General features: G+C 51.0%; 8 protein-coding genes across 8 annotated transcripts; all 8 read right to left on the bottom strand.

Moving 5' to 3' along the window:
- Nucleotides 1-688: 688 nt before the first annotated feature.
- BDP81DRAFT_13846 (uncharacterized protein) lies at nt 689-1,265 on the bottom strand. Its single transcript, XM_060581807.1, has one exon. The coding sequence runs from the start codon at nt 1,150-1,152 to the stop codon at nt 766-768; it is 387 nt and encodes a 128-aa protein (XP_060452045.1). The 5' UTR covers nt 1,153-1,265; the 3' UTR covers nt 689-765.
- Nucleotides 1,266-1,820: 555 nt separating this feature from the next.
- Nucleotides 1,821-3,263, bottom strand: BDP81DRAFT_13844 (uncharacterized protein). The gene is made up of 3 exons (XM_060581805.1): nt 3,139-3,263; nt 2,706-3,050; nt 1,821-2,636 (listed from the first exon to the last, which is right to left on the bottom strand). Exons 1-3 carry the CDS (start codon nt 3,220-3,222, stop codon nt 1,902-1,904), a joined length of 1,164 nt encoding a protein of 387 aa, XP_060452044.1. The 5' UTR covers nt 3,223-3,263; the 3' UTR covers nt 1,821-1,901.
- Nucleotides 3,264-9,141: 5,878 nt separating this feature from the next.
- On the bottom strand, nt 9,142-10,501 carry BDP81DRAFT_413951 (uncharacterized protein). The gene is made up of 2 exons (XM_060589320.1): nt 10,131-10,501; nt 9,142-10,073 (listed from the first exon to the last, which is right to left on the bottom strand). The coding sequence occupies exons 1-2, from the start codon at nt 10,203-10,205 to the stop codon at nt 9,483-9,485; spliced, it is 666 nt and encodes a 221-aa protein (XP_060452043.1). The 5' UTR covers nt 10,206-10,501; the 3' UTR covers nt 9,142-9,482.
- A 2,450-nt stretch (nt 10,502-12,951) lies between these two features.
- On the bottom strand, nt 12,952-14,986 carry BDP81DRAFT_388853 (uncharacterized protein; the record flags this gene model as incomplete). Its single annotated transcript, XM_060587184.1, has 5 exons — nt 12,952-13,158; nt 13,221-13,496; nt 13,551-14,106; nt 14,156-14,806; nt 14,862-14,986. 5 exons carry the CDS (start codon nt 14,984-14,986, stop codon nt 12,952-12,954), a joined length of 1,815 nt encoding a protein of 604 aa, XP_060452042.1.
- A 530-nt stretch (nt 14,987-15,516) lies between these two features.
- BDP81DRAFT_388852 (uncharacterized protein) lies at nt 15,517-15,961 on the bottom strand (the record flags this gene model as incomplete). Its single annotated transcript, XM_060587183.1, has 2 exons — nt 15,517-15,609; nt 15,701-15,961. 2 exons carry the CDS (start codon nt 15,959-15,961, stop codon nt 15,517-15,519), a joined length of 354 nt encoding a protein of 117 aa, XP_060452041.1.
- An 81-nt stretch (nt 15,962-16,042) lies between these two features.
- BDP81DRAFT_388851 (uncharacterized protein) lies at nt 16,043-16,739 on the bottom strand (the record flags this gene model as incomplete). The annotated part of the gene is made up of 2 exons (XM_060587182.1): nt 16,043-16,549; nt 16,602-16,739. 2 exons carry the CDS (start codon nt 16,737-16,739, stop codon nt 16,043-16,045), a joined length of 645 nt encoding a protein of 214 aa, XP_060452040.1.
- A 1,613-nt stretch (nt 16,740-18,352) lies between these two features.
- BDP81DRAFT_388850 (uncharacterized protein) lies at nt 18,353-19,879 on the bottom strand (the record flags this gene model as incomplete). The annotated part of the gene is made up of 1 exon (XM_060587181.1): nt 18,353-19,879. One exon carries the CDS (start codon nt 19,877-19,879, stop codon nt 18,353-18,355), a length of 1,527 nt encoding a protein of 508 aa, XP_060452039.1.
- A 625-nt stretch (nt 19,880-20,504) lies between these two features.
- On the bottom strand, nt 20,505-23,426 carry BDP81DRAFT_456759 (phosphatidylinositol 3; the record flags this gene model as incomplete). Its single annotated transcript, XM_060593212.1, has 4 exons — nt 20,505-23,001; nt 23,067-23,168; nt 23,215-23,301; nt 23,368-23,426. 4 exons carry the CDS (start codon nt 23,424-23,426, stop codon nt 20,505-20,507), a joined length of 2,745 nt encoding a protein of 914 aa, XP_060452038.1.
- Nucleotides 23,427-23,437: the final 11 nt, after the last annotated feature.

Here is a 23,437-nt window from a genome sequence, read left to right as displayed (position 1 = left end):
GTGTATGAAGAATGCGACGAGGCGGCTGGCTACTGGATTTTTCTATCGCGGCAACATCCCAGTGGGTACCGAACCAACAGCAGAAAAGAAAGAAAAAAAAACCTTCAGCTGCACTATCGCCCTAGGGAAGGTGGTGGTGGTCGGGATGCAGCAGTGGGGAGCTATCGGAGTCGCCACGAGCCATGAGGGGGGGGGGGGGCCACGGGGGTGAGAAGACCCGCCAGTTTCCTTCTTCATGTGACGCTCCCGCTCGCCTGACTGGTCCGGTTCTCAACCACCGCTGCACCACCGCTGCACCGCAACCGGCCCAACATGGCGGGACCGGCCGATTTTCAACCATTTTCCTAACCGCCGGGCCACCGCCTTCCCTCCCAGTGGACGGCGCGCCGGCCAAGACGTCCCTTTTTGGGGGACCTGATCCCCGTCTGTCAGCGCACTTGCCCGGGGTCTGGGCTGCACATGGCCCGTGTTGGCGTGCTTTTGGGATGCGTTGGTGGGGTGCTGTAGTGGGCGGCAACCGCGGGCTCGGCGGCGGGGGTCCTTTTGAATCCTTCCGAAGCTCTGCAATCCTCCAGCTCTTGTCACTAGTGATTAACATCACGGGATGCTAAGCTATGAAGTGAATAATCATTACGGTGGAAAAAATTTTCATGGAATAGGCTTGGACAGTTGACTAAACTAGTGACGAGATACGACTGAGTATATCAACTACATCTTCGAACGACCTGTCGCACGGTTGAGTAGTCCACGCTGTGTTCCATGGACTCAAGAGCTTCTTCTTGAATAACGATATTTCCAACTTAATACTGAACAAGTTACACACCACGATCCATACACCGCGTACAGCACACCGCTGATGATTCCAATAATGGTAGGTACAAATCTACTCCAGTCAATTTCCCCCTTGTCCGCAGTCTTTACCACTCCAGCAAACGGATAAATGGAAAAGACATAGGTAGAATGGATGAGGGATGTCCAAAACCAGAACATCCAGCTTTGGTAGGGCTTGCATTTATGGTGCGTGTTTGCCCATTCGTCAGCTGTGAGCCCCAAGATGATGATTGCGTGGCCAGCCACTGAATAACTCGTGAGTATCCGATAGAATACGCCGGTATCGTAGCCTTGGAAGAGATAATCCAACGCATTTGACATTTTCCCCGCTGGTCCCGACTGTTATGGATCAGAAATCATGAAAGCATCAGTCGCAAACCAGAAAAGGAAAAATGTGTGAACCCAAATCACCATAAAGCTGAAGATGATCCAAGGCGACATCCACAATGTCTCGCTGTAGTAGTCTCTTGCAAAGATATTGCGACCATGGATTGATTGATTCCGAGTGTTTAAGGGACCAGCCTGGCCCGCTTCCACGTGGATCGGGATGCTGTCGTCTTGCCTTCGATTCATCAAGCTCCTCTCTGGGATCCTCTCTGGTATCGGTAGATTTGCCGGCTCAAAAGAACCTCCTTCAGACCGTCGAGAGCGGTGGTCTCCACTTGCAGTATTATCAAAGTCTGTGGCTTCGAGGCGGTCTCTTGGTGGATTTGCTTCGCCGGCCTTGTCAGATGAGATGAACGTTCCAATGACAGCAACAAGAGGAGCAGCTAGGAGTAGAATAGGCAGAATCTGGCCAAATTCCCATCTCGTTGGGTCTTTACCGGTCTTTTGTTGCTTTACGCTTTGCAACGTATAAAACACCTCGTCGTAGTATGCGGACATAAGTTTCGTGGTGCCCCAAAGAAGAATAGCCAATAACCAGCTCAACTGTCCAAGTAATCAGTGAAACTGCAGTATGAGACGATGAACGACTTACTTCACCGAGCATTGAGTTCAAAAGGTTGATATGTGCCGACACGAAGATTAGAATTCCGAGTACAGGCCTCACAACCAAACCTCGCCATGCTTCATACAAGGTTGTATGGAGGTGCCACTTTCCCGTAGTGTGTGCATCGGGGGGTGAAATCAAGCATGCTAACTTGAAGAAGCAGTAGACCGACCGTACAGTTTCTCATGGGCATAACCATTCTCCGACGAGTTGTGCTCGAAATGTGAGTCGACAGCTTTATTACCCTTGAAAAAAATCCGAAGAGAAGCATGACGGTTGAAATTATCATTTCTTGCATTGCAGATGATTTGCTCAACGAAGTGCAGTCCAATTCTTCAGTAGACAAGCTTGGGGAAATTTTACAGTCGTGCGGATTGAACATCTTATTGGGGGAGTTGGCGCAAGATTTGGTGCAATTCACACGACTTGCATCCAGGTAGTAGAGTTCTTTGCCACAGGCCAGGTTGTAGAAGCATGCCGCGGACGTTTTGGCTGAAGCTGCAGTCGGCTGAGGTATGGATAAGTCAGCCCGTGGCGATCTCCAGTTGAAGAATCCAGATGGAACCATGGCCACTATAAGAATAGCCAGCAAGACAAACATTAGAGTGATTCTCAGAGACTTCTCTCGTTGGTGTGTCTGAAAATATCTCCTCAGGGCCGTTAGGCCAGATAGATGCGTGACACAGGAGAACCATGCGAGGTAAGTGATGATCTTCCAGTGAAGAGCCGACAAGTTTTTGTCTAAGCAAATGAAGCCGCTGATGAGTATGCTTATGCCTGTGACTATTTGTACGTCGCACATGGCGACAACACCCTAGACACAGTATGTTAACAGGTGCTTTTGTCTTTGTTGAGTAATGGAATATGGGTCTCCATTACTGACCATGTTGAAACAACAATTGACACGGTTAGAGCTGGTCTTGCTAACAAGCGGAAGCGACGCTCCCAGAAAGACCAGAAGCTTTGCCGTCCTTGATCTGACCCAAGCTAAAAGCTTAACGTCGATGGGATTTGGCTCCCAGTGAATTGGATCCGTATGAGTGCCGGCATTCACAACGCGACTTTCTGATCGATTCACCATCGAGTGCTCATGGATCGCTGCTTGGCTTGGTCTCTCGTCATTCCGTGTCTGCTGGGGTGGAGGAAGCTGTGGCTCGTATGCTACGAAGTAGTGAACTACGAGGAGGGCAAAGACAAGATAGCCTGTCCCTACGAACCCAATCAGAACCTGGAATCTTATCAGCAAATTATACACACTTATGTTCTGGCCATCACGAGCTTGTGTGCTCATGTGCACGATGTGTGCAGAAACTCACCCTCAAGCCAGCTATATCACTGTTGGGCTCCCAGGCGTCAGCTGACTCGCAGTTGAATCTGGCTGGACAAGCAGATTGTGACATTATGAAAAGTGCCAATGGAGATCGTATTGACTATCCTGGAGCCGAGAATCTGGATCCTGTGGGGTCGAGTTCGACCTGCATAGGTGCTTGATGGAGCGTACCGGAATCGCAAACATCTGTGGGCGAGGCTCAGCCTTCTTATTCTTTTAGAATTGCCAAGTTAAGCGCGGAGTGCGAAATTTCGTAGAAATCTTGATCGTGATTCTGCAGGAGAGAGACACTGGCTCTCCCTTGCATCATGGTGCACCCAAGCCACAAGGACGCCAGCTTCGCAGTCCGTTTCACAAGTGAAATCACACATTTTCTGGCAGAATCATTGTATCATTTCGCATGAGATTACTCTGTACTACCGCAATGATCGTTATAGCAAACTGATTTAGATCAGGCTGGCCTATCACCATCAGCCCTTGCCATTCTGCATGTGAGCTACCGGCTCTCTGCATGCGCAACACCCATTCTGCTTGGAGCCAGATCGAGCGTAGCCGACAGGATAGATAATACAGACAGAAAATGAATTCCTTTTACGTAAGGCGATTTACCTCTACACCACAAAGTAGGACTTGGTAGAGTCCGAATAGACGGACCGCGCCCGCCGACGTCAAGATCGGCTCCGGCCTTCGGCCCCACTTATGGGGTGCTGCAGTGGGCGGCAACCGCGGGCTCGGCAGCGGGGGTCTTTTGAATCCTTCGGGAGCCCTACAACCTCCAGTTCTTGAGCAGATCACCATCACGGGTTTCCTAGCACCAATGGATGGAAACTCGCACTCGTTATTGACTATTCCGGCGGCTTACTTCACGTACATACCTAGCGCGGTGTTGCTAGGTGAAGGGAAGTGTTGATCACATCCCAATCTCATACATAGATTATCGTGTCCGTCTATAACAGACTCGCATTTCCATAAGACACTCTGCTTCTGAGGCTCCATCTACTACCAGATCGTACGATTACACCAAGTTTGTCCTCACCCGCTCCAATGTTCGATGCCTGAAGTGAACGAACCAGGTAATAGCATATAGTACATACAGTACCAACGCTAGTAAGATGACTGATGTGATCTTCCAGTACAAAGGGATCGCCTTCCAGTATGTAATCCAGGCGTATAAGCCTTGCACTGCAATTGCGAATAGCCAAAAGATACTAGGTCGCCAGTTGAAGCCAAGTGTCTTAGTAGGCTGCTTCGCCCAGTCATGAGCTGTTAATCCGAGTAAAATGGCAGCGTGTCCTGCGAACGCATAGCTCAAGATGACTAGATAGAACACGCCACCTTCGGTGAACATGTAATCTGTGGGGTTCCAGTACGGATATACCCAATCGGGCTCGGTATTATCCAGATACTAGTACAGAATCAAAAATATGTCCGTCGCATATCGGAAGAGAAAAAAGACGTGTACTCCAATTATGGAAAGGCTCGAGGCCAGGTAGGGCAGCATCCATTCCATATCGGAATAGTATTCACCAGAGACAGCGGAGGCTAAACCCATGCGACGTCTTTGGCTGACTCGAATCACGTTGACGTGATCGCCAAAGTCACCCGTTTCCTGCTGCCGCCTCTCCTGGCTAGCCTCTCGCACCAAAAGCGGTGACATTGCCACGGAAATCGGAGCTCTATCGATATGCTGGACTTGATCAATTTCAGGCGCGGGCTGTGAAACATGATCGGAAGTCAGTATCTGTTCCGTTCCATGAGTCTGGCAGTCGGTAGATGTTGACCCAGAGACAAAGGGACCGAGAAAAGTTATTAGAGGTGCCGCTAGAAGTAGTACTGGCAGTACTTGGCCAAATTGCCAGCGGTCACTCTGAGAAAGGTGTTCTTGTTGGGAAGAACGTTCCCATTCGTCGTAAGAGGCTATTCCCAATTTCGAAGTACCCCAGAGCAGGGTGACCCAGAGCCAAAATATCTAAGTAAGCGTCAATGTTAGTCAGTTTGTCGGATAGCACCTGAAGGATTCTGTTTACTTCTCCCAGCATGGAGTAGAACAAGTCGGCTTGCGTGCGAAACATTATGACCAAGGCCAAGATTGGCCGAATGATCATTCCATACCGCAGAGATCCCAAGTCGGAACTACCATTTGTTCTAGTACTTGTAGGTCTTCTGTTGTACAAGAAGACCTCAAGTCTCTGTAGCCGACAATGGGCGAATTTACTGAAAGGTGTACGAATATTCCGATGCAGCGTTTCGGACAGGCTTGTCGAGAGCTTGATTGATCTTGCGAGGAATCCGAAAATAATGAATGTCTGGGAGATCAACATTTCCACAAAAGCAGGTGTCCGGCTGATGGGTACATCGGGGTGCTGCCTGTCGTAGAGCCCTTTCCCACAACTGATAGAAAAAAAGCAAATGGCTGGTGTTTGAAGATCGGCGGCGCTGTCATAGTACTTTTTCTCGCCCTCTTCCCAGTTGAAGAAAGCTGTCGGTACCATAGCTACAATAAGCATAATCAAGAGGACGAACATCAACATCAACCGGGTGTATCTCGCCCACGATTCGCCCTGCAAGTGTCTCCTCAGGACCGTCAAGCCTGACAAGTGAGTAACGCAAGAAAACCAAGCCAAGTACACTATCATCTTCCAATACAAAGATGATAGAGAATCGTCTAGGGATATAAAACCGCTAGCAAGGATACTTATTCCTGTAAGTATTTGAGCGTCGCACATGTTTAATATTGACTAATGCAGGATTCGCTGTTAGTTAAGAAGCCTTTTCTGTCCCGGATAACGCCGATAGGCACCGAGCCTACCTTGTTGAAGCCGATTCTGACTTGTTCTGAGCGTGCTCGTCCCAAGGCGGGTAATACAATTCGGCATTTCTTGAGTACCTTCCTGGCTTGGAGCCTCAACCAAGCCAGCAACTTGACATCGATCGGATTTGGGCCCAATTAACTGGATCCACTGACGTGTTGACGGCAGGTTCTGCACTTGTTAGAACTCGTCGCACAGTTGATTGTATTTGACGTTCCACGCTATGTTTTTGTCGTGGCGGCGGGATTTCCGGATCGTATGCAACGAAGTAGTTGGCCAGGATGAGAGCAAAAACAATGTAAGCTGTCCCGACGAAGCCGATCAGAACCTTGAGAAACGACAATCGAGGTTAGTTGCTTATGGCTGTCGAAGTTCACCAAAAAAGGGAACACAATCCTCGCCGGGCATAAGACTTACCCCAAGACCTGCTACATCACTGTTCGATTTCCACTCATTCAACCCGTCGCAACTGACGTTGAAAGGACACCCAGCAATGTCCATTGTTTCGTCAGATGATTAAGTAGGGGGGTTTGCAGGGAAAGAGCCTTGTCAAAATGCCGAGACCTTCAGCAAAATCAAAGATTGTAGAGAATGGACCTAGTGGTAAGCTTATATGTTTGCCTCCCATGCGCTGGAATGTCCCTGCCTGACGGGAGCCACACCATCTTCGGCTCTGGATGGCCCCATGTACACTCAATGTGACGCCCGCTCCAAAGCGGTGCTGTTGGAACAGCAAAGGCTGATAAGGAGTAATAGGCAGGTACCATGGGCTGGCTGGCACCTGCCCTGGGCGAAGGGGGACAACTGGCTTAGTCATCACGGCCGGATAAAGGTGGGACAATCACCCAGGCCGTCACTACCTACTTCGACCGACTCCTGCCTACAATGTAAGATAGAAAAAACAAGAACAAGCAATAGGATCACCAACAGACGAGTGATAATTGCTACCACTATTTGTCGTATACGACCTCGTGGAACCAACAGGTGCCTTTTGCACCATTAAATGGGAATGCTGGGAGCATTGTCATCAATGATGTCGTGGAACCCAAAATGAGCCAACATCCTGATGCTGTTTTCAATCAGGCTGACCTATGAGATCGGGCCTGACGACTTGTGGGTGTCGAAATCAAATCCTGGAGGGGCCTTGGCTACCTGACAGTTGACGGTATTGCTCTGCCTGCATGTTGGGGGCGCAAAGCTTTCGACCAATCGACATTTTAAGATGAGAAGCCGTCGTTTCTGGCCACAAAACAGCTTTCCTTGACCGGTATGTCGTCCCCATAGCGGCGGGCGGCAACAGCGGCCGTTGGTTGACCCCGAAAGCGGCCCCACATCGGAACGGACGTGCGTGGGCGTAGTTTCGGTGCACCCGATGGATCACTTGAACAACTTCGACACTTCTACAACGGGTTTTGGGGATGCTATTATGCCTGAAGTCCAATTTTCGGAGTTCAGATGGCTTTCATCAGTGTCCTTCATCAACTACATCAACAGTAGACTGGATATTGCGTATTGTGGCACTTATTTCTGTAAAGATCGTTTTATTTCATCTCCATCTTCAAATATCGCGATGAGATTATGGAAGTCAGGTATTGCAGCCTTTATATAGATTCCTGGAGTCGACGAAAAATGATAGAAATGGAGGAGATAGTATACATGCCATATATCGCCAATGTGACAATGCAAATATCTCCCAGTTGCCAGCGGACGCCCTTGTGTGCTTCGGAATCAGAGGGAGAATAGAGCACCCGGATCGTGTATGTAGCATGAGTTCCAAGAGCCCAAACCCAGAAAAAGCAACGCATCCAGAGTCTACCACATCTTGTGATATGCTTTGATGTCAAATCATCCGTGATGAAGCCAAAGAGAATAGTCACATGGAACGAAAAAAGGTAGCTCAGGAGAATCTCGTAAAACATGTCTCCTGGCTCCGTGAAGAAATAGCTTAACGGCGCGACAACCTTCCCTTGTATGCCATATTTCTTAACGGACACCCATCGAACTTGTTTGTCAAGATTACGTTGGTAGAGTTGAAGAAGAAAGAAAAGATGGCACACCCCCAAAAGAGGTTGGGAATTAGCCATATAGTCTCGCTGTAGTAATCTCTAGTGGGGGCTGCGCTGAGCGAACTACTCTGGCCAGTGTCGAAAAGACCGAAGGCGTTGACTTTGTTGCTTTTGTGTGTGCGGACTGGGTCTCGTTGCTGTTGTTGCGCTTCCAGACACCCGCTCGTAAAGCCCATTGGACAGAAAGCCGGCTGAGAGGCACCCTGGTGATACTTGAGCGAGTACAATTGGTGGGTTTCATTGACGGTATATCAGCATAGCTCATCACATGAAACACACTCTATAGAGCCTTTCGGACACATCAGATTCGTACTTGCTCACGCAAGTGAAGAGCGCGTATCTAAGGAGGTATCCCTTCAACTGCTAGATGGCGTCACTACATCCGTCTCCAGTCTTTCTCTAACTTTGATCTGATTCGAGATTATTCATAGGCGGATATAAGGGAAATAGAGCAAAATTAAAGAAAGACTGGAGACAGATGTAGTGACGCCATCTAGCAGTTGATGGGATAAGCACCTGCCTGGGTCAAACACGGACAGAACTACTAGTATCTGTTCAACGCGCCTACCCATCTTAGAGTTCATTCACCTAGTTCTAACACAAGCCGAAAACGACGTCATCTCTCACACCGTTATTCTTGATTCAAACGAGTTCGAGACATAAATCCTTCATTGAGCAGACGAGAATAAGTGCTGGCGAGCTCACCAACAGACGATGTGGCAAGGCTTGATCACGAGTCCGATTGGACAAGCAAGGTCCTAGCACCACCGATTGATATGGGAAACCCAACGTCAGTAATGGCGTCACCAGCGAAGCTTTTGCCTGTGACATTGGCATCGCCTAACTTCATCCGATCCTGGACAGCCTTTCTGCATCATAAAAGTTTAGGATGCCTCCTCTCAAAGACATACTGTTGGAATATTGGCAGAAAAGGTGGATTTGGAAGGTGGTCTGGGCCGTAGCAAACGGCCCTTCCACCTACTTATACCCAACGGAGGAATCTTGGGCTCTGTCCACCAACTTCCTCCTTATACATACGCAGTTCAATACCAAGATTATTGAGCTTCGTACGGCCCTCAGGCCCCTGCTGACGTGTATACTAACACATACCTACACGGAACGAGCGAAAACGATGGCTGTGACGGTGGGCAGTTCCACGAGGAAGCAATGGTGTTGTTGATCTTGTATATTTGGTATATTCGATTAGAAAGTATGTTACCCTGTGTCTTTGCTAGACAGTTGCGCCAACAGCAACAAAACAGGCCATGATCATGAACTTTTTCTTCTTTCCCATTCCTCCGCCCATCCTCATTAAGTCTAGACGTGCCCATTGCTTTAAATCATCCTACACATCCAATCCCTGTGGCGTAGTTTCATCGACACAATATGTCCATACATGCTACCCCTTTTCAGGGGGTAAACCTCTCCCATAACCATCGTCAAGTGGCGACCCCTTACAGAGCAGCAACGATACCAGCAATGGCGGCAATAGCAAGGCCACCAACAGCGACGCCGCTCTGGGGAGCAGCGTTGCCGGTGGAAGAAGCAGTGGCGCTGGCGCCGGTGCCAGTGCCGGTGAAGGCAGTAGAGGCGGTGCGGGAGGCGGAGGGAGTAGCGCTGCTGACAGAGGCAGTGGTGTTACGGGCAGTGGCGTTACGGGCAGAGGTGACGATAGCGGAGGCGGAAGCAGAGGCAGAAGACAGGGCGGCGCTCGCGCTGGCGCTGACGGAAGCGAGAGCAGAGGAGACGGCACCGGAAACGGAGACGGAGACGGCGGCCGAGGAAGCAGCAGCGGAAGCGGAAGCGGAAGCCGCGGCGGAAGCCGCGGCGGAAGTGGCCGAGGCAGAGCCGGCGGTGGCAGCGTAGGCGGCGCAAGCGGCAGCGGCAGCGGACTGGGCCTTGGTGAGGTCGGCCGAGTTGCAGGCAGCGAGCAGGCAGGAGGCGGCGGCGGGGACGAGGGCCTCCTGCTTCTCCTTGGTGCACTGGCAGGCGGTGTCGGTCAGGGCGCAGCCGACCTTGGGGATGGCATCCGTAAGGCAGGGAATCTGAGGGGGAGGAATGTTAGTTTTGGGTCATAGGGGTGGAGGAGGACTGTGACGTACGGCGCACTGGGGCTGGCCAGAGAAGTCCTGGGCGACGACAAGGCCGGCGGCAACGAGGGCGAGTGTGAACTTCATTGTGAACGTTATGTGGTTGTTGTAAGTATTACACGGTATTAGGTTGATATATCGGGAGGATATAGGACGTTGGGATGAGTGGACGTGAAGTTGAACAAGACAGGAATCAAGGGGAAGTACTCAACGTCGACCCAAGGAGACGGGATGGGCCATAAATATGAGTCCAACGTGTGCCGCAAGCCACCACGTTCCTTCGGGCAAGAGAGCGACAAGAGCGAGCGAGTGAGAGGGACCCCTGGCCCTGACCTGAAGCTTTTCCCCTTCTGCCCTCTGCTCGCAAAAGGCTTATCCCAAATATCCGCACCGCGCAGCGGCGGGCGCGCGCGACGGCGGCGTCTCCAATATCCATTGGGGTGGACTCGTGGAGGGTGGAGGGTTACGTTAGCTCCGCTTGGGGAGGCGTTAGCTTTTCGCTTTTCTGCTGGGGCGACGCGACCTTGACTGAGCAAGGGGGTGTGAACCTTGGGGCCGTCGAACTACTGCGAAGAACTGGGACTTGGGAACCTGGACCTGGACCCATTCGACCTATAGCTAGACCCTAGGCTACTGACCAGGTTCTGGCCAGGAACATGCAACCATGATCTCTTTGGTCAATGGATGGCAAGTTGGCTCCGGGTGGAAAAGGGTTGGCAGGGGCAAGAAAGACGGGCGAATCAGTCATTCTTGAGCTGGGCGAGTGAACTGATTTGTGGCGCTGGTCATTGAGGTGACATCCAGTTGACCGTTCTGGCTCCAATGGAACGTCAGCGAATTGCTGTATCCCTTTTTCGAGCTCATTCGAGCAACGGGCTGGCGCACAACGAGCTGGATTCTTCCGCGAGGTTGTCCACAGTCTAGCAGCTATCTTGCTGTCTAGCTATCTATCTAGGTGGTCCACGCTGTCTCGCGGTCCGTCCGTCCGTCTAAACAACTCACGCTTCAGCTGTCTAGCTCGTGTCCTGACTCTTGATTGCCCGTCGATCTTGGCTTAGCGTCCAGCCTCAAGAAAAGTGTGGCAGCCGAAGAGATGGACGAAATACGGGCATATGTGCGTTTTGATTGGATGGCAGGTGGCTTGAGCCCAACCAAGAACGCGTTGAGCCGGCTGGCTGTGCTGAGACAACCATCGGATTGAATCGAATTGCCTCGACTTGCCCATGATCTGCCCTGTTGTGTCGGCACTTTTTATTCCCATCAGTCCTGCTTTGCCGCCGGTGCCCCCTCCAAGGTTTTGTTAGTCACTGAGTCTGCCGCTCTCACTGTTCTTAGCTGGTCGGCCGCCGGCAAGCTATCCGCACAGAGATGAGCTAAGTTGTCGAGGCTCGACAGACCTGACGCGTCGCCGTCTTGGTAGTAGCAAAAAGGACCCGAAAAGAGCGAGTTGATGGCCGGCCGGTTCTGTGACCTGAGTGCCGGGCTGGCATGACATCGTGCGAGGTGACATGCGGGACCAGCAGACCAGGGGCCAGGGGTCAGTAAGAATACTTGCCGCACGGGGAAACCCAATGACCAAAGAGACCAATGGCCGTTTTTGCCGTCCTGGTGACTGTGGTAAAGAGGGAAAAGAGAGAGTGAGCCCCACGGTAAACACCTGATTTGACCAATTTCATTAGAGTTTGTCACTGACAATATGTTCCTTGCAGCGAATAAACAATGAACTACTCTATTCTGCAGGTTGCCTAGGCGCCTTCTGGTAACTCTGTGGCCGAACAGACTGGGATACGCACTGTAGAGTTTCTGATTAATTTTACTGAGAAGGAAAGGGAAAAGGTTAGTTAGAAAGGCAAAGAAACATTGAACCTTCTAGACTTGCCTTATCAGCCGAGGGGTTTTCTTCCGTCACTCAAGCTCATCTCGGTTGGTTTATTCATCACAAGAAACATGGCGCTGGCGCTCCCGCGCTTCTCAGAGACACCCTGCCGCTCTCCACGCACAACGGCTTCGAAGTCGTTTCTTCTGACCGCCAACTTTGCCATGTGTTGCATACACGCAACCCAGTAGTAACCCCGTGGAGTAAACACGAACGATATTAATAACAGCAAGCCGAATGTTCGACGACTTGGAAGCTTCCCCGAGCTTCGGCTACCAAATAAACGTGGAGTTCGCTTCGGTACCAACGTTCGGACCTCCAACTCCAGTCGCTGGTCGACTCACAAAAGGTTGTTCCTTGGAAAATATTCCTTGCTCTGATATGCCGATCCCCGCTGGCAATAAACCCACCCGACACGAGCTCTGATCCCCGTCTTAGTGCCCATGTTTTTTGCCGTGCAACTCCCCGCAACGATTCTCTCGTGGGAATATCAACAACCGATGAGTCGTCTTTCTTTTTCCTCCGGCAACACTGTCTGGGCAATGCCCGACCTTCTCCACAATTCATATTCTTTGCTCACACGCGAAAGCTCGTCCCGTTGAAGGTCACATCTGGCCGCTGTGCTCATTTTCCGCCCGGCTGGTCATGTCTCGATGAAGCCATCGATCGTTAGTGCTCCGCAAGTTGGAGTTAGAAAGTCTCCGGTGGGTTTGAATAGGGTTCGGGTTTCCCGGGGTTCGAGTTTTGATATCTCGACTGCACGCGATAGTTATTTTGACAGTTTGGAGAGCCAAAGGTCGACCATGCTGATGATGAAGCAAGCGCTCAGTGGAGATCGAAAGCACCAAAGTCAACTGAGGAGAACTTATTTCGACATTGTCTTTATCTATCCTTACAGTCCAACGTATTTCCTCCTATCGATCCTGTCCAAATCAGGTGCCCAACTGAGGTCCTCCCTCAAGCTGCTTTGGGTGTCGCTGCTGCATTGCCAGGGGCGATGCGGTACCCTTCACTAACTGTCATGACGAGCCGGCCTTTGTTATTCATCTCCCACGGGTTCCAGTAGAATTTCAGATCCGGCTTCTTCTTCTCCACATTGTACACACGGCCAATAAGAAAGACGTCCGTTGGTATCTTGCCATGCTTGAAAGCGTAGTTTCGGGCCTGCATTCATGTTAGATTCTCTCTATCTCTGATGAACCTGGAAGTCAGTGGACAAAACTTACCAAGTTCATTTGGTTCTGGCTGAAGTGGAAGGGCTCTTCGAGTTCGCAGACTGTTCCCTTCACCTCGATGTGGTAAGTGATCGTATGCGAAAACCACGATTTGCGAACCACTCCAAGAGCCTCGAGCATTCTCCCCTCCATATCGGTGTAAGTGAAGTCTGCTGTGGTTGATTCGTCGCCAAGGAACAAGGGATGGCCCTTCTCTTCCCGAAGATGACTTGTCCAATTCTTCTCGGGCTTCCAGTCTAATAGATGCTGTTTGAAGTATTCGTTGACCTGAGGAAACTGTTAGGAGAATGCCACCATCATATTTGGCAATGTCAAACTCACGTGTATCTCGGCCTTGAGTCCAATCTCCTTGAAACGGCTAGACAAGTCTCGTTGAGCGGATGTGTAGATCCGAGGGCTGTGATCAGTCGCATACGCCTGAGAACGCAGTACCCCAAGACCTAACTCTGCATTTGGACCTCTCGCCACAGCGTTCACACCCGCCATCCCTCCAGTCTCGGCAGCAGCATGCTCTTCAGCCTCGTCGACGCGGAAGTCAAGATCCTCGATGGATTCTCGGATATTTGCTCCCTCTAATAAATCTCGCACGTCGCCAAAGCTGGCTCTCAGGACGAGCGAGACGAGCGAGACACGGCTGACGTCCTCGATGGCACACCGGCGAATGAAGAAGTCTACGAGCTCTCTGTCAAACCGCGGGCTGCTATTCTTGAAAGGGTCCTTCAAGACAACGATTTTGACAGAGTCGTTGCTTTCCGTGATGGAGACATGCCCAACTTCAGTTTCGCCGCGTATGTCGCCGATTGTCCTTTCCACGCTCAACCCTGAGGCGAGCGACACCTCGAACTGGGGCAACTTCACGTCTGTGTCGGTGCCGAGACTATGATGAATTAGCACGGTCCGTTCTAGTCCGGCATGTGCGAACTTACAGAGCGATATATCTCGCTCTTTTCCGGATGTCATTGGACCAGCCGCGATTGTACACGGGTGATCCTACGTTAACTGTCCGTTGTTGCACTGCTGCACTCAGAAGTTTGTTGTCAAGAGATAGCCACTTGATCAAGGGCATGAGCTTGTCAATATCCCCAATGTCGAAATTCAGGATGTCAACCTTTCCGACGAATGCTCGTCTCAATACGCTCCTGTCCCCAATGTACCAGTCCTTGTCGATGGATCTGTACACCACACTGGGGGCTTCACCTGAAGACTCGGCTGTTGAGGCCATCGGGAAGATTTTCAAATCTCGCATCTTACCTCGGAGGTCATCATTCAGTTTGACTGGACTCGGTTGGCCTTTTCCCCGGGATTCGCTTAAGGCAAGAATGGTTGTCTTCAACAAAGGGTGATCTCGTGAAGAATCCGGAATGTTGTCGACACGAACAAGCTCTTTGACAATTTCGGCGACACCCACATCCGAAACCCCCAGCCTGCGCCGGAAAAGCTCAGCACAAGCGGGATAGACGTTGGCGAGCGCCAGAGAGTTTGGGAGATAACTAGAGCCTTGCCAGATACAGGCATCCAAGGGCACCCAACCGCCTTGCGGATGGTACACGAAATCCATGACAGATCGGAGCTTGTCGCTGGTAGTGTGGCTGTCAGCTTTGTCGTTTCGGACTCGATAGATTATGTATTTACTTTGCATCCCCCTTCAACTTGTGGCAGTTTTTGGACAGGTACTCGTAAATCTGCCCCACGGCCCCCAGAGCTTCTGTGCCGATGTACGACAGGCGGATTGCTTTAAGCTCCTGCATGTAGGCCATGACACTGGCTTCGGTGGTCACCGAGAAGCTCGAGAAACATGACCACTTGGGGTTATCCGGATCGGGAAACTCTCCAAATTTGAGGTGAGGGCAAGAGTCGAGAAGGGATTTAGACGGCACTGCAGTGTCTTTCAGTTGCCGCCTTCGACCATCTCGACAAGAAATTTGCATTTCCCGGTCCTCGTTCCGTATGTAATAGAGATCTGACTGGCAGTCCTTCAGCAAGTGATCTCTGAGGAGTAACAAAAGTCCTTCAGGGTCATTGGCGATCAACCAATGGAATTCCCTGCTAAACGTCCTATCCTTGAGGTCCATATCAAAGAACGTTAATCTTGGGAGCACTGCTACTCCGCAGGAGGACTGTAGCCATTTGATGAAGGGATGTTTCTCTTTATTTGGCATCGAGATCTCGTCAGCCAACCCGGCTTCGAGCTGGAGATCCGCTGTTGCTATTGAATCTTCAAGAGTTGCGCTCTCCCTAATCGTTAGCAGGTAACTTGCCCGCTCAAAGTATGCCGGGTGCAATACTCTCATGGGAGCTGGTGAATTCCTAAGATGTTGGCTGAGAAGGTCAGGAGGCGCATCTGGGGCGACGTAATAGACATATCGGGCGCGGGTTGGACCTAGATTGTCATCAGCTTGAACCCAGATACTTTGGAGGTCCCTTGCGTCTCTCAAGCTGCTCAGTAAGTGACGATGGAGAAAGAGATATACCATCTCCTCTACCAGGCAATCTAGCGGGCGCGGGCCATCGCGCTTGTCCTTCGTGCGGTGGTCTTCCACAATCCGTTCGCAAATTTCTCTTTTGCTTAGCTTCTTGACTCCGAGCCCGTGAAAGAGGGCCTCTCTGCGATGATCATCACGAGCCTCAGGGTCCACAAAGACAAACCCTAGACCCTTAGGAGCACTCCAAGCCACGTCTCTCGAAGCCAAGAACAAGTTAGTCGTTGAGGCAGCCGCGAATGTTCCATTCATTGTAGGCAAAACTGCCAAGCTGCGCAACCTCCCTGAGCATTGTCCGGTAGCGACGAAAATGGCCGATACTTTGCCATGCCATTAAGGGGACTTGGAACCAAGATCAGGCTTTTCTTGAGAGACCCAATCGCAAAAGTCGGAAATGAATCTCTTCCGGTTCATGGTCTTTACCCCGAGACGACCAAGACCTAGAGGCAGGCAGTTCTGTGGTGTGTAGTCGGCAGCTAGATGACGAGCACGCTGTTTCGGGCAGTCGATTAGGGGCGCATCGTCGAGGCAGAACTCGGGTGGAATGAAGACCAAAGTGTCGGGGACCTGGAAACAGCCTGAACGACTTTCAAGAACTCGAAGAGACATGAGGTATTTGACTAGTTCGGCGTCGAGACTATCCCAGAAAGCGTCGCGAGACGGCGTCCTCTCCAAGTACTGGGGCCATGAGTACTGTAGAGAACCGCCGATCTTGTTGAATCTCTCGACTGCATTCCAATACGCCTTTACAATTACTTCTGCAAGTTTATTGTTCCACGCGTTTCCTTGGGGGAGGCGCTCTCTGTCTGCGAGTAAAATGAAGTCGCTCTGAATGAGGAACTGTGCCTTTGGTTAGTCGTTTCTGGTGGGGCTTTGAATGCGCAAGTCTTACCCGGAATCCGTAATTTCCAACTGGAAGATAGGTAAAAGTCTGCTGCTCATGAATGATAGCGCTGCCATCATCTTTGACAGGAAATGCCAAAGTCACTTCTGACTGGTGGATGCCCTCTCTCTTGGGTTCTGTTGGCATCTCATCTACTGTTCTCCGAACGATAATGTACTTCCTCTCTTTCTTTGACTCCGTGGAACTCTTCCTTATGGCGACAGATCTCAGTTCCCCTTGGAATTCCTCGTCGTGACTTGTGTACGTAGCTTGGTATTCAGCTTCCTCTGTTCCCACCTGGACAGCGAAATGCCTCAGTCGGCGGAGAAAGAGCAAGACTTCTGGTTTGATCTTGCGCAGATCTTTGGCGATTCTCCCGTGAGCATGTCTGTCGCTGATACGTAATCTCATTCTTGTTGTTTCCGTGTCATGCTGTTTGTTGATGACTGGGGAAGGCAAGGGTAGCAATACGCCCAACATGTCCTCAGTCTTGTTGAGCTTGAAGTGGTAAAAGCCGCTCGAGATATGGACAACGCTTGCAACCTTGAAAACTGACTTGAAGCCTATGCCCTTCTCTCCTATATATCCCGAGTGGACCTCTTTTGCTGACTTCTTCGTGCTCTTTCCAATGCTGCAGAGGGCGACGATCTGCTCTAGAGAAAAGCCATTCTCGTTGCATCCGGTCTCTAAGTCGTAGGATTTCTTCCCGTCGGCATCAAAAGCAAGGCCTTGAGACTCATTGAGAAGCTTGGGCGTAAGTTCTGTTTGGTGACCGCGGAGTAGTCGTTATCGTCGGCATTTTGAAGGAGCTCCAAGATGAAATGGGCTGGTTTGCTGTACAGCTGGTCGGCAAGAATCTTCAATGCTTCCCTCAATTATCCACCCACGGAATCTTCTATTTGCCCACTAGAAGCGCCTCGCTTTCGGAGGAGCTTTCGCCTCTTTTCGAGACTGTGGAGGTGTTGGCGGCGCCATGCAGGGTGCGGAGGTGATGACTTGCCGCACCATTGTTTGATGGGCTTGTCGAGGAAGTCTTGGAGAGGCCCAGTGGACTTGTGTATGATGATTAAAAATCCCGATGGAAGTTTAATTGAGTGATAGAGGGAGTGGGGAAGTTTGGGGCTAGATGAAGGCAGTGATGAGGCGAGGTGAAGGTACGTGTATGAGAAGACGAGTGTGAGAAGGTGAGCGTGAGGAAAGGTGAGGAGGGCTGGGAAGTTCTGGTGGTAAGCAACTTTCTAACGCGCCGTGTGTCTCTCATAAAATTTGCGCAGCCTGCGAAAGGCCAAGGGAAGGCGCGAGGTCGTGGTTTTAGTAGCCGTTGAGGAAGGGACCACCCTGACTCTTGCTGCCTGATGTATACCTACCTCATGGAGAGGATGGCTTCTATTCCTTTTAGTGCCTCTACCATAGATTAGTGCTCGATAAACTATACAGCTTCATATTAAGATGGCTCGCGTGCGGTAAGTTGTTTATTATAGGCTCCGAGTTACGGGTCGGGCTCGAAGTAGACCCGACTTTTAGCATCCTATCACAATCCCAATCTCTGAGATTATGTTGAACTCATAGAACGAGTAAAACATATCCAGCATCTGTCGCATGTATTCGTACTGGTATGTCTCGCCTGTGATGCGGAACATGCCTACACGTCTTCACGAAAGGCACAATAGGTGGGTGTAGTCTGTATATTACAGTAGACTACATGAGTTTTGTCTACCACCCCAATCCCTTAGCCTCAATGGCTCCGTCATCACCACGTCTCACATCCCCGGCCGTTCATTCAACATCTCATCATGGATAACATCCGCAGCCGCTCCATCCTCATCCACGATGTTTCCGAGATGCTCCGCCAATTCCTGGAAAGTCGGAGCGAGAGCATCGACTCCTCTGAGGACTCCTTCGTAGACTTGGACGAAGGGTCGTGTCTCGGCAACACGACGGGCTGCATCACTAGCAGCGGAAGTGAGAGCGGAGGCGACATTGTCGAGGCTCGCCTCATTCCGACCAATGCCCTCCTCCTCGCCAGGGGTTCCATGACCCGGTGCCTCTTCGCCGGGAGGAGCAACGACGCCATCGTCATCAATGTCGGATCCGTCATCATCCTCCGGATCGTTTACCGGCACGTCGTCATGACCGACGTTGACGTTAGGTTGATGACGACGGCGCCCATCATATAATACACCATCCTCTTGCAATACAGCCCCATCGTTATAACGGGCTCGGCGGAGTAAGCCGACCCAACATCCCGTCCACTCGCCACCATCCTCTGCGAACTGGCAGAATATCGTGATGTCCCCAGCGTCTTCGAAGTAGAAAGTGGGCCTGACGTTGCTGACGGTCTGAATGCGGCAAAACGGGATGCCATGATAGATGTCCCGCGGCCGCGGATTCGCTTCCAGGGCATTGATGACCCATTGGCGGGGCTGTTGGTTGACATATGTGCCATCGTTGTCGAGATGGAATGATGAGACGTAGTACATCAGGCCATCGTAATGAATCGCCTCCACGAGCTCCTCAGTCTCGTCGTCCTTGAGAGTACTGCGGACGCGAGTGAGAACGGTCTTCTGGTCCCAATTGATTCTCTTCATCGTAGCTTTCCAACCCATCGGGAGGAAGTCGCGGCAAGTGATCTGATCGCCCCTCGCATGGCTGTGCGCCTGTGACAATACAGTGTAGACATCTTCCATATCCCATTTCTTTCCATAGGCGTCGTGTTCCATGCTATATTTGGTGGCCCGTAGAATGAAGTCGTGTACGGGGGACGGTGGCTGAGGCTCGTTTGCTTTTTCCATCGCGGCATCGATAAGCCACTTGTTAAACTGAGCTCGTTCACGGCGGTAATCCTGGAAGATTATATCCAGAGGCTCGGATATGAACCGGCAGTCGGTTTCTTGCTCACGACTAGGGAGCCAATTCTTGCATTGCTCACAGGCCTTTCGAGCGGCACCTCCGTTCGGCAACCACCCTCGGGCCCAGCGTCGACCTGAGAGATAAGTGTCGAGTAAGTTCTTTGTGTCTGCTTCCTTCACTCTACAGAGGAAGCGGCGGTAATTCGTGACTCTGTGGATTTCCTCCCTGATGTTGAGGAAGTCCTTCCACATTGCGACTTCTTCTTCGACGTTTGCAATATATGGTGCGCGGCAAGCATGAGCGCGAAAGCCCAATAGTCTCAGAGGCTCACGCAGCACAGGAGCCACGCTCGCAGGGTCGGTATCTCCGAGGAAGTCGAGGACTTCCCAAAGTCGCTCAAGGCGCTCCTCAACACTGGGAAGGTTATGGGCGTCCATTTAATTGTACTTTAGTCGAAGAGACGGAATAGAAGATTGAGGGATTTGAAGAGAAGTGGATTATGATTGACTTGTTGGAGTTGTTGGCTTGAGAAAGAATGGACTTCTAACGAAGGGCCTAGGGCCTTTATATATATTTTTTCCGTGAGTTCCCAAGATCCCAATATGAGTCTATGTATCGGAGATGGGTCCGGTTTTACCTTTGGCTGGCACTATAGTTTAGCCAACCCGGTGCAGGATATAGTTGGACTGTGATGGATTTCCGAGCCGTGTCTCAAGTGACCGTATACGACACACACAATTCGCAAGAGTTTCGCACACAGAATGTACTTCATTATGTACTGATTCGCTATGAAAATGCCTTGCATAGCACTTCTGCTCCCTCGTTGTGAAGGTCGTAGTCTTCCCGATCTTGCTCACACCGGACAGTACAGACTCCCATCAAGGTAGCGGCAGCGACGTGCATGATATCTCCGATAAGGGATTTCCACCAAAGTGAAGAATAAGAATCAGGTGGACCCGCGAGACTTCTGTAGTTTCTTGGTACTTGTCAACGTTGTTGTTGCTGTTCATTATGACCTCAAACTCTAAAGCATAAGGACTCTCCAAGCCTGACACCCGCCCTTTAGTTTCGGAAAGCCTGCACGAGCTCATGTAGTTTGTCAATGACAACCGGAGCAATGGCTCCGAGTGTGTCTTCAATGATCCTCTCGAAGAACAGCATTGACTCCTCCTCTGTGAGTTCCAGGTGAAATCGCTCACGAACCTTTAGGACCGCCTTGTCGGGCTCGAGTCGAATGTCAGGAATGTTCGCGTCCACCATGAGGCTGAACAAGTTGAGTATGAGGTTGGAGGATTTACGTAAAGCAGTGTATGCCAGGAAGCAGTACTGCTTGAACTGTTTGAAATGCTCTGAGTTGACACCGCCCATACAGTCTACCATTTCCTTGGAGAGTTTCATGACTGGTGCAAATGGCTTTGGGTCTCGTCCGAGGATGAATCCAAAGTCAGCGTGGAAGAAATGACCATCCGGAGCGAGAAGAAGGTTATCCAAATGCCGATCGCCGACACCTAGAATATAGGTAATCACGCAGTATCCTGCACAAGACTTGATATAGGTGTCCAGAGTTTCTTGACGTAACCCTAGGGGTTGTCGGTCGTCTGGGTTATTGGATTTCAAGTAGGTCAGTGCCGGATTGTTCCTGAATTTCGAAGCAATGCTTTGGAAGCTGACGGATGGAACAAATTGAGATGCGCCTGCCGTGGTGCTGGTGGCCAGGATTTTGTAGGGAGATAGTTTCAAATCCAAGTTCTCTTTCTGCAGGAGTTGGTCCATGAGAGTAATGATTTGAATGACCAACTGGTCCTGGCGCAGGTCGTCACCAGTCTTGAAGATGATGGGATACTTCTTGCCGGTGCTGGTTTTGAAGGTGACCTTGATTGGGCAAAGAGATGATTTGAAGACCGTTGTCTCGTCAGGAACCACTCCGACAACTAGCATGGTAGGGTCGAGCGGCAAAGGCAATGGCGGGTCGATTGTCAAAATTTCATTCTTTGGATCTGCTAAGAAGTGTTTGACGCGGTCAGTCTTTTTGGCGATAGATTCGTGTGACGTTTTGACCTCTCCAGAGATCTTGGATAAGATGGCAATCAACTCGGCCTGTCTCAGGAGTGTCTTTCTCGATTCGACCCCATCCGGTTGCTTCACCAGTTCAGTCATGAAGTCGTAAGCCACTTTTCGGTAGATGTTGCGGTTATCTAACCCCTGCTCAGGGCTATGATCGTCGCATTCGACCATCAGGTACCAATGGAAGTAGTTGCCAAGAAGGAAGTTACCGGCTGCTCGGGATATCAAGAACTGAGCCAGAGACGAATCATGAATGGCCTCCTGGGAGGAGTCGGCCTGGATGTGCTCGTACTTCAAGGCTTGCACCAACTGCAGCAGATAAAGGAGCAGCTCATGATCATCCGCCTTACGTAGCCTTTCCACAGCATATGCCCGAACAGCTTGGTTGTCGAAGGTGGGGCCAAGCAACTCTAGGGCGTCGTCGACGTCGATTTCGGTCCAGCGTCCCAAGACTTGCACCGCCTGCTTGGCTTCGCTTTGGTCTTGCCAGTTGACTGATTTAACAAACTTGGTGACAGCCCGTTTGTCGCGAGTGAGATGATAGCGGAACTTCCAGATTAAATCCTTCTCCTCCGGGGTCAACGTGTGGGTTGGCGAATACGACATGATCAGGTTCAGCTCATCCCGGACCTTCGCATTTGGTTTAAGATCCTTGTCAAGAACCCCATGGCGATGCTGACTTCTGACGAGCCTCCTGTGCTTGCTTTCGGCTGGGTTGTCACGAGCACCGACCTCAGGATCATACACCTTCATCAATCGACTCCCAGCTGAATCGTCAAGCGCGTCGATACCGGGACCAAACTGCACTTCAGGAGGTGGCTTCAGCATTACGTTAGACTGAGAAGCAGACACATGCTGAAGCGCCGAAATCGGCGGGGGGTCGTACTCCAGGTCGGCGAAAACAACTGGAAAGTCAAATCGCGGCAACTCAACGTTAAGTTGAAACTTGGAAAACCCTGGATGGGACTCGGTGTCCACAGTGCCTTTGTCGTCTGAAACTCCCTTCTTTTCGGCTGACGCATCTCCATTTGTCGTCCTCTGGCGTTGCATAGTCTTGAGTGATGCTTTTGCCGACTGTAGTCCGCGCTTCTCAAAGCCACGGAAGACAAGCTGATCAAGCCAGTCGACTCTGGGTATCTCGCCCATTTCGTGCTTCTTGAACAGCTTCTCCATGCGCTCCAGCTCTTCAGCATCCTTATCTACGGTTGGAGCCGCTCCTTTCCTCGAGCTGTCCCGTTTTTTGCGCGGAACCGCAGGCGTAGCGGTATTGTCATTCCCATCAGCGTTCTTGTGTCGGTGGACCATGCATTTCTGCCGGCCCTTCTGCACCTGGTTGTCTCGGTCGAATAGTGGAAGTGTTGTGCCGCCGAAGGGGATCGCATGGCCTCTCGCCTGTTTTCCTCCAGCTGGTGAAGAGTCCCATAATGTGATGGCTAAGCAGGAGTTTAGAGGGAGGGTTTTGTAGTTGATCGGTAGTGTGAGCCATTCGTTCCATCTATGCGCACTCTGCGTCAGAGGGCTTTCTCTAGGACCAAGAACCAGACCTATGGGAATTCTTACCTCCTCTCATTGCGAAACGATTTGTATGCCGTCTGAATAGGCACGGTCAACGGCTTCGAGCCAGCCCATACCTGGACGGTGACGTAGAGATCGGAGTGCGAACTAGCAAGTCAGCGATAGCGGTCAGCAGCTACGCAGAGGGTGTCACCTTGTGTTAGAACCGATGTGTCTCAGCTCGGCCTTTTCCAATAAAGTAGAATGCAGAAATGGTGTTTCGTCGCCCTCTAGATTAATGCTATCATGGCAGCGTCAGTCTCGCGTATTATCCGGGTTGGGAACGACGCAGTGGATGGGCGCATACATGCGAATGCTGACTGGGTAGTCTAGAGACTCGGAGCTGGCAAATGAAAATGGCTCCATTGTGAGGATAG

Source organism: Colletotrichum phormii (genome assembly GCF_030913505.1).
Source record: "Colletotrichum phormii strain CBS 102054 chromosome Unknown BDP81scaffold_1, whole genome shotgun sequence".
In the NCBI taxonomy this organism is placed as follows: Eukaryota; Fungi; Ascomycota; class Sordariomycetes; order Glomerellales; family Glomerellaceae; genus Colletotrichum; species Colletotrichum phormii.
Note: the sequence above shows the minus strand (reverse complement) of the source record. Positions and strands in the feature narration are given on the sequence as shown.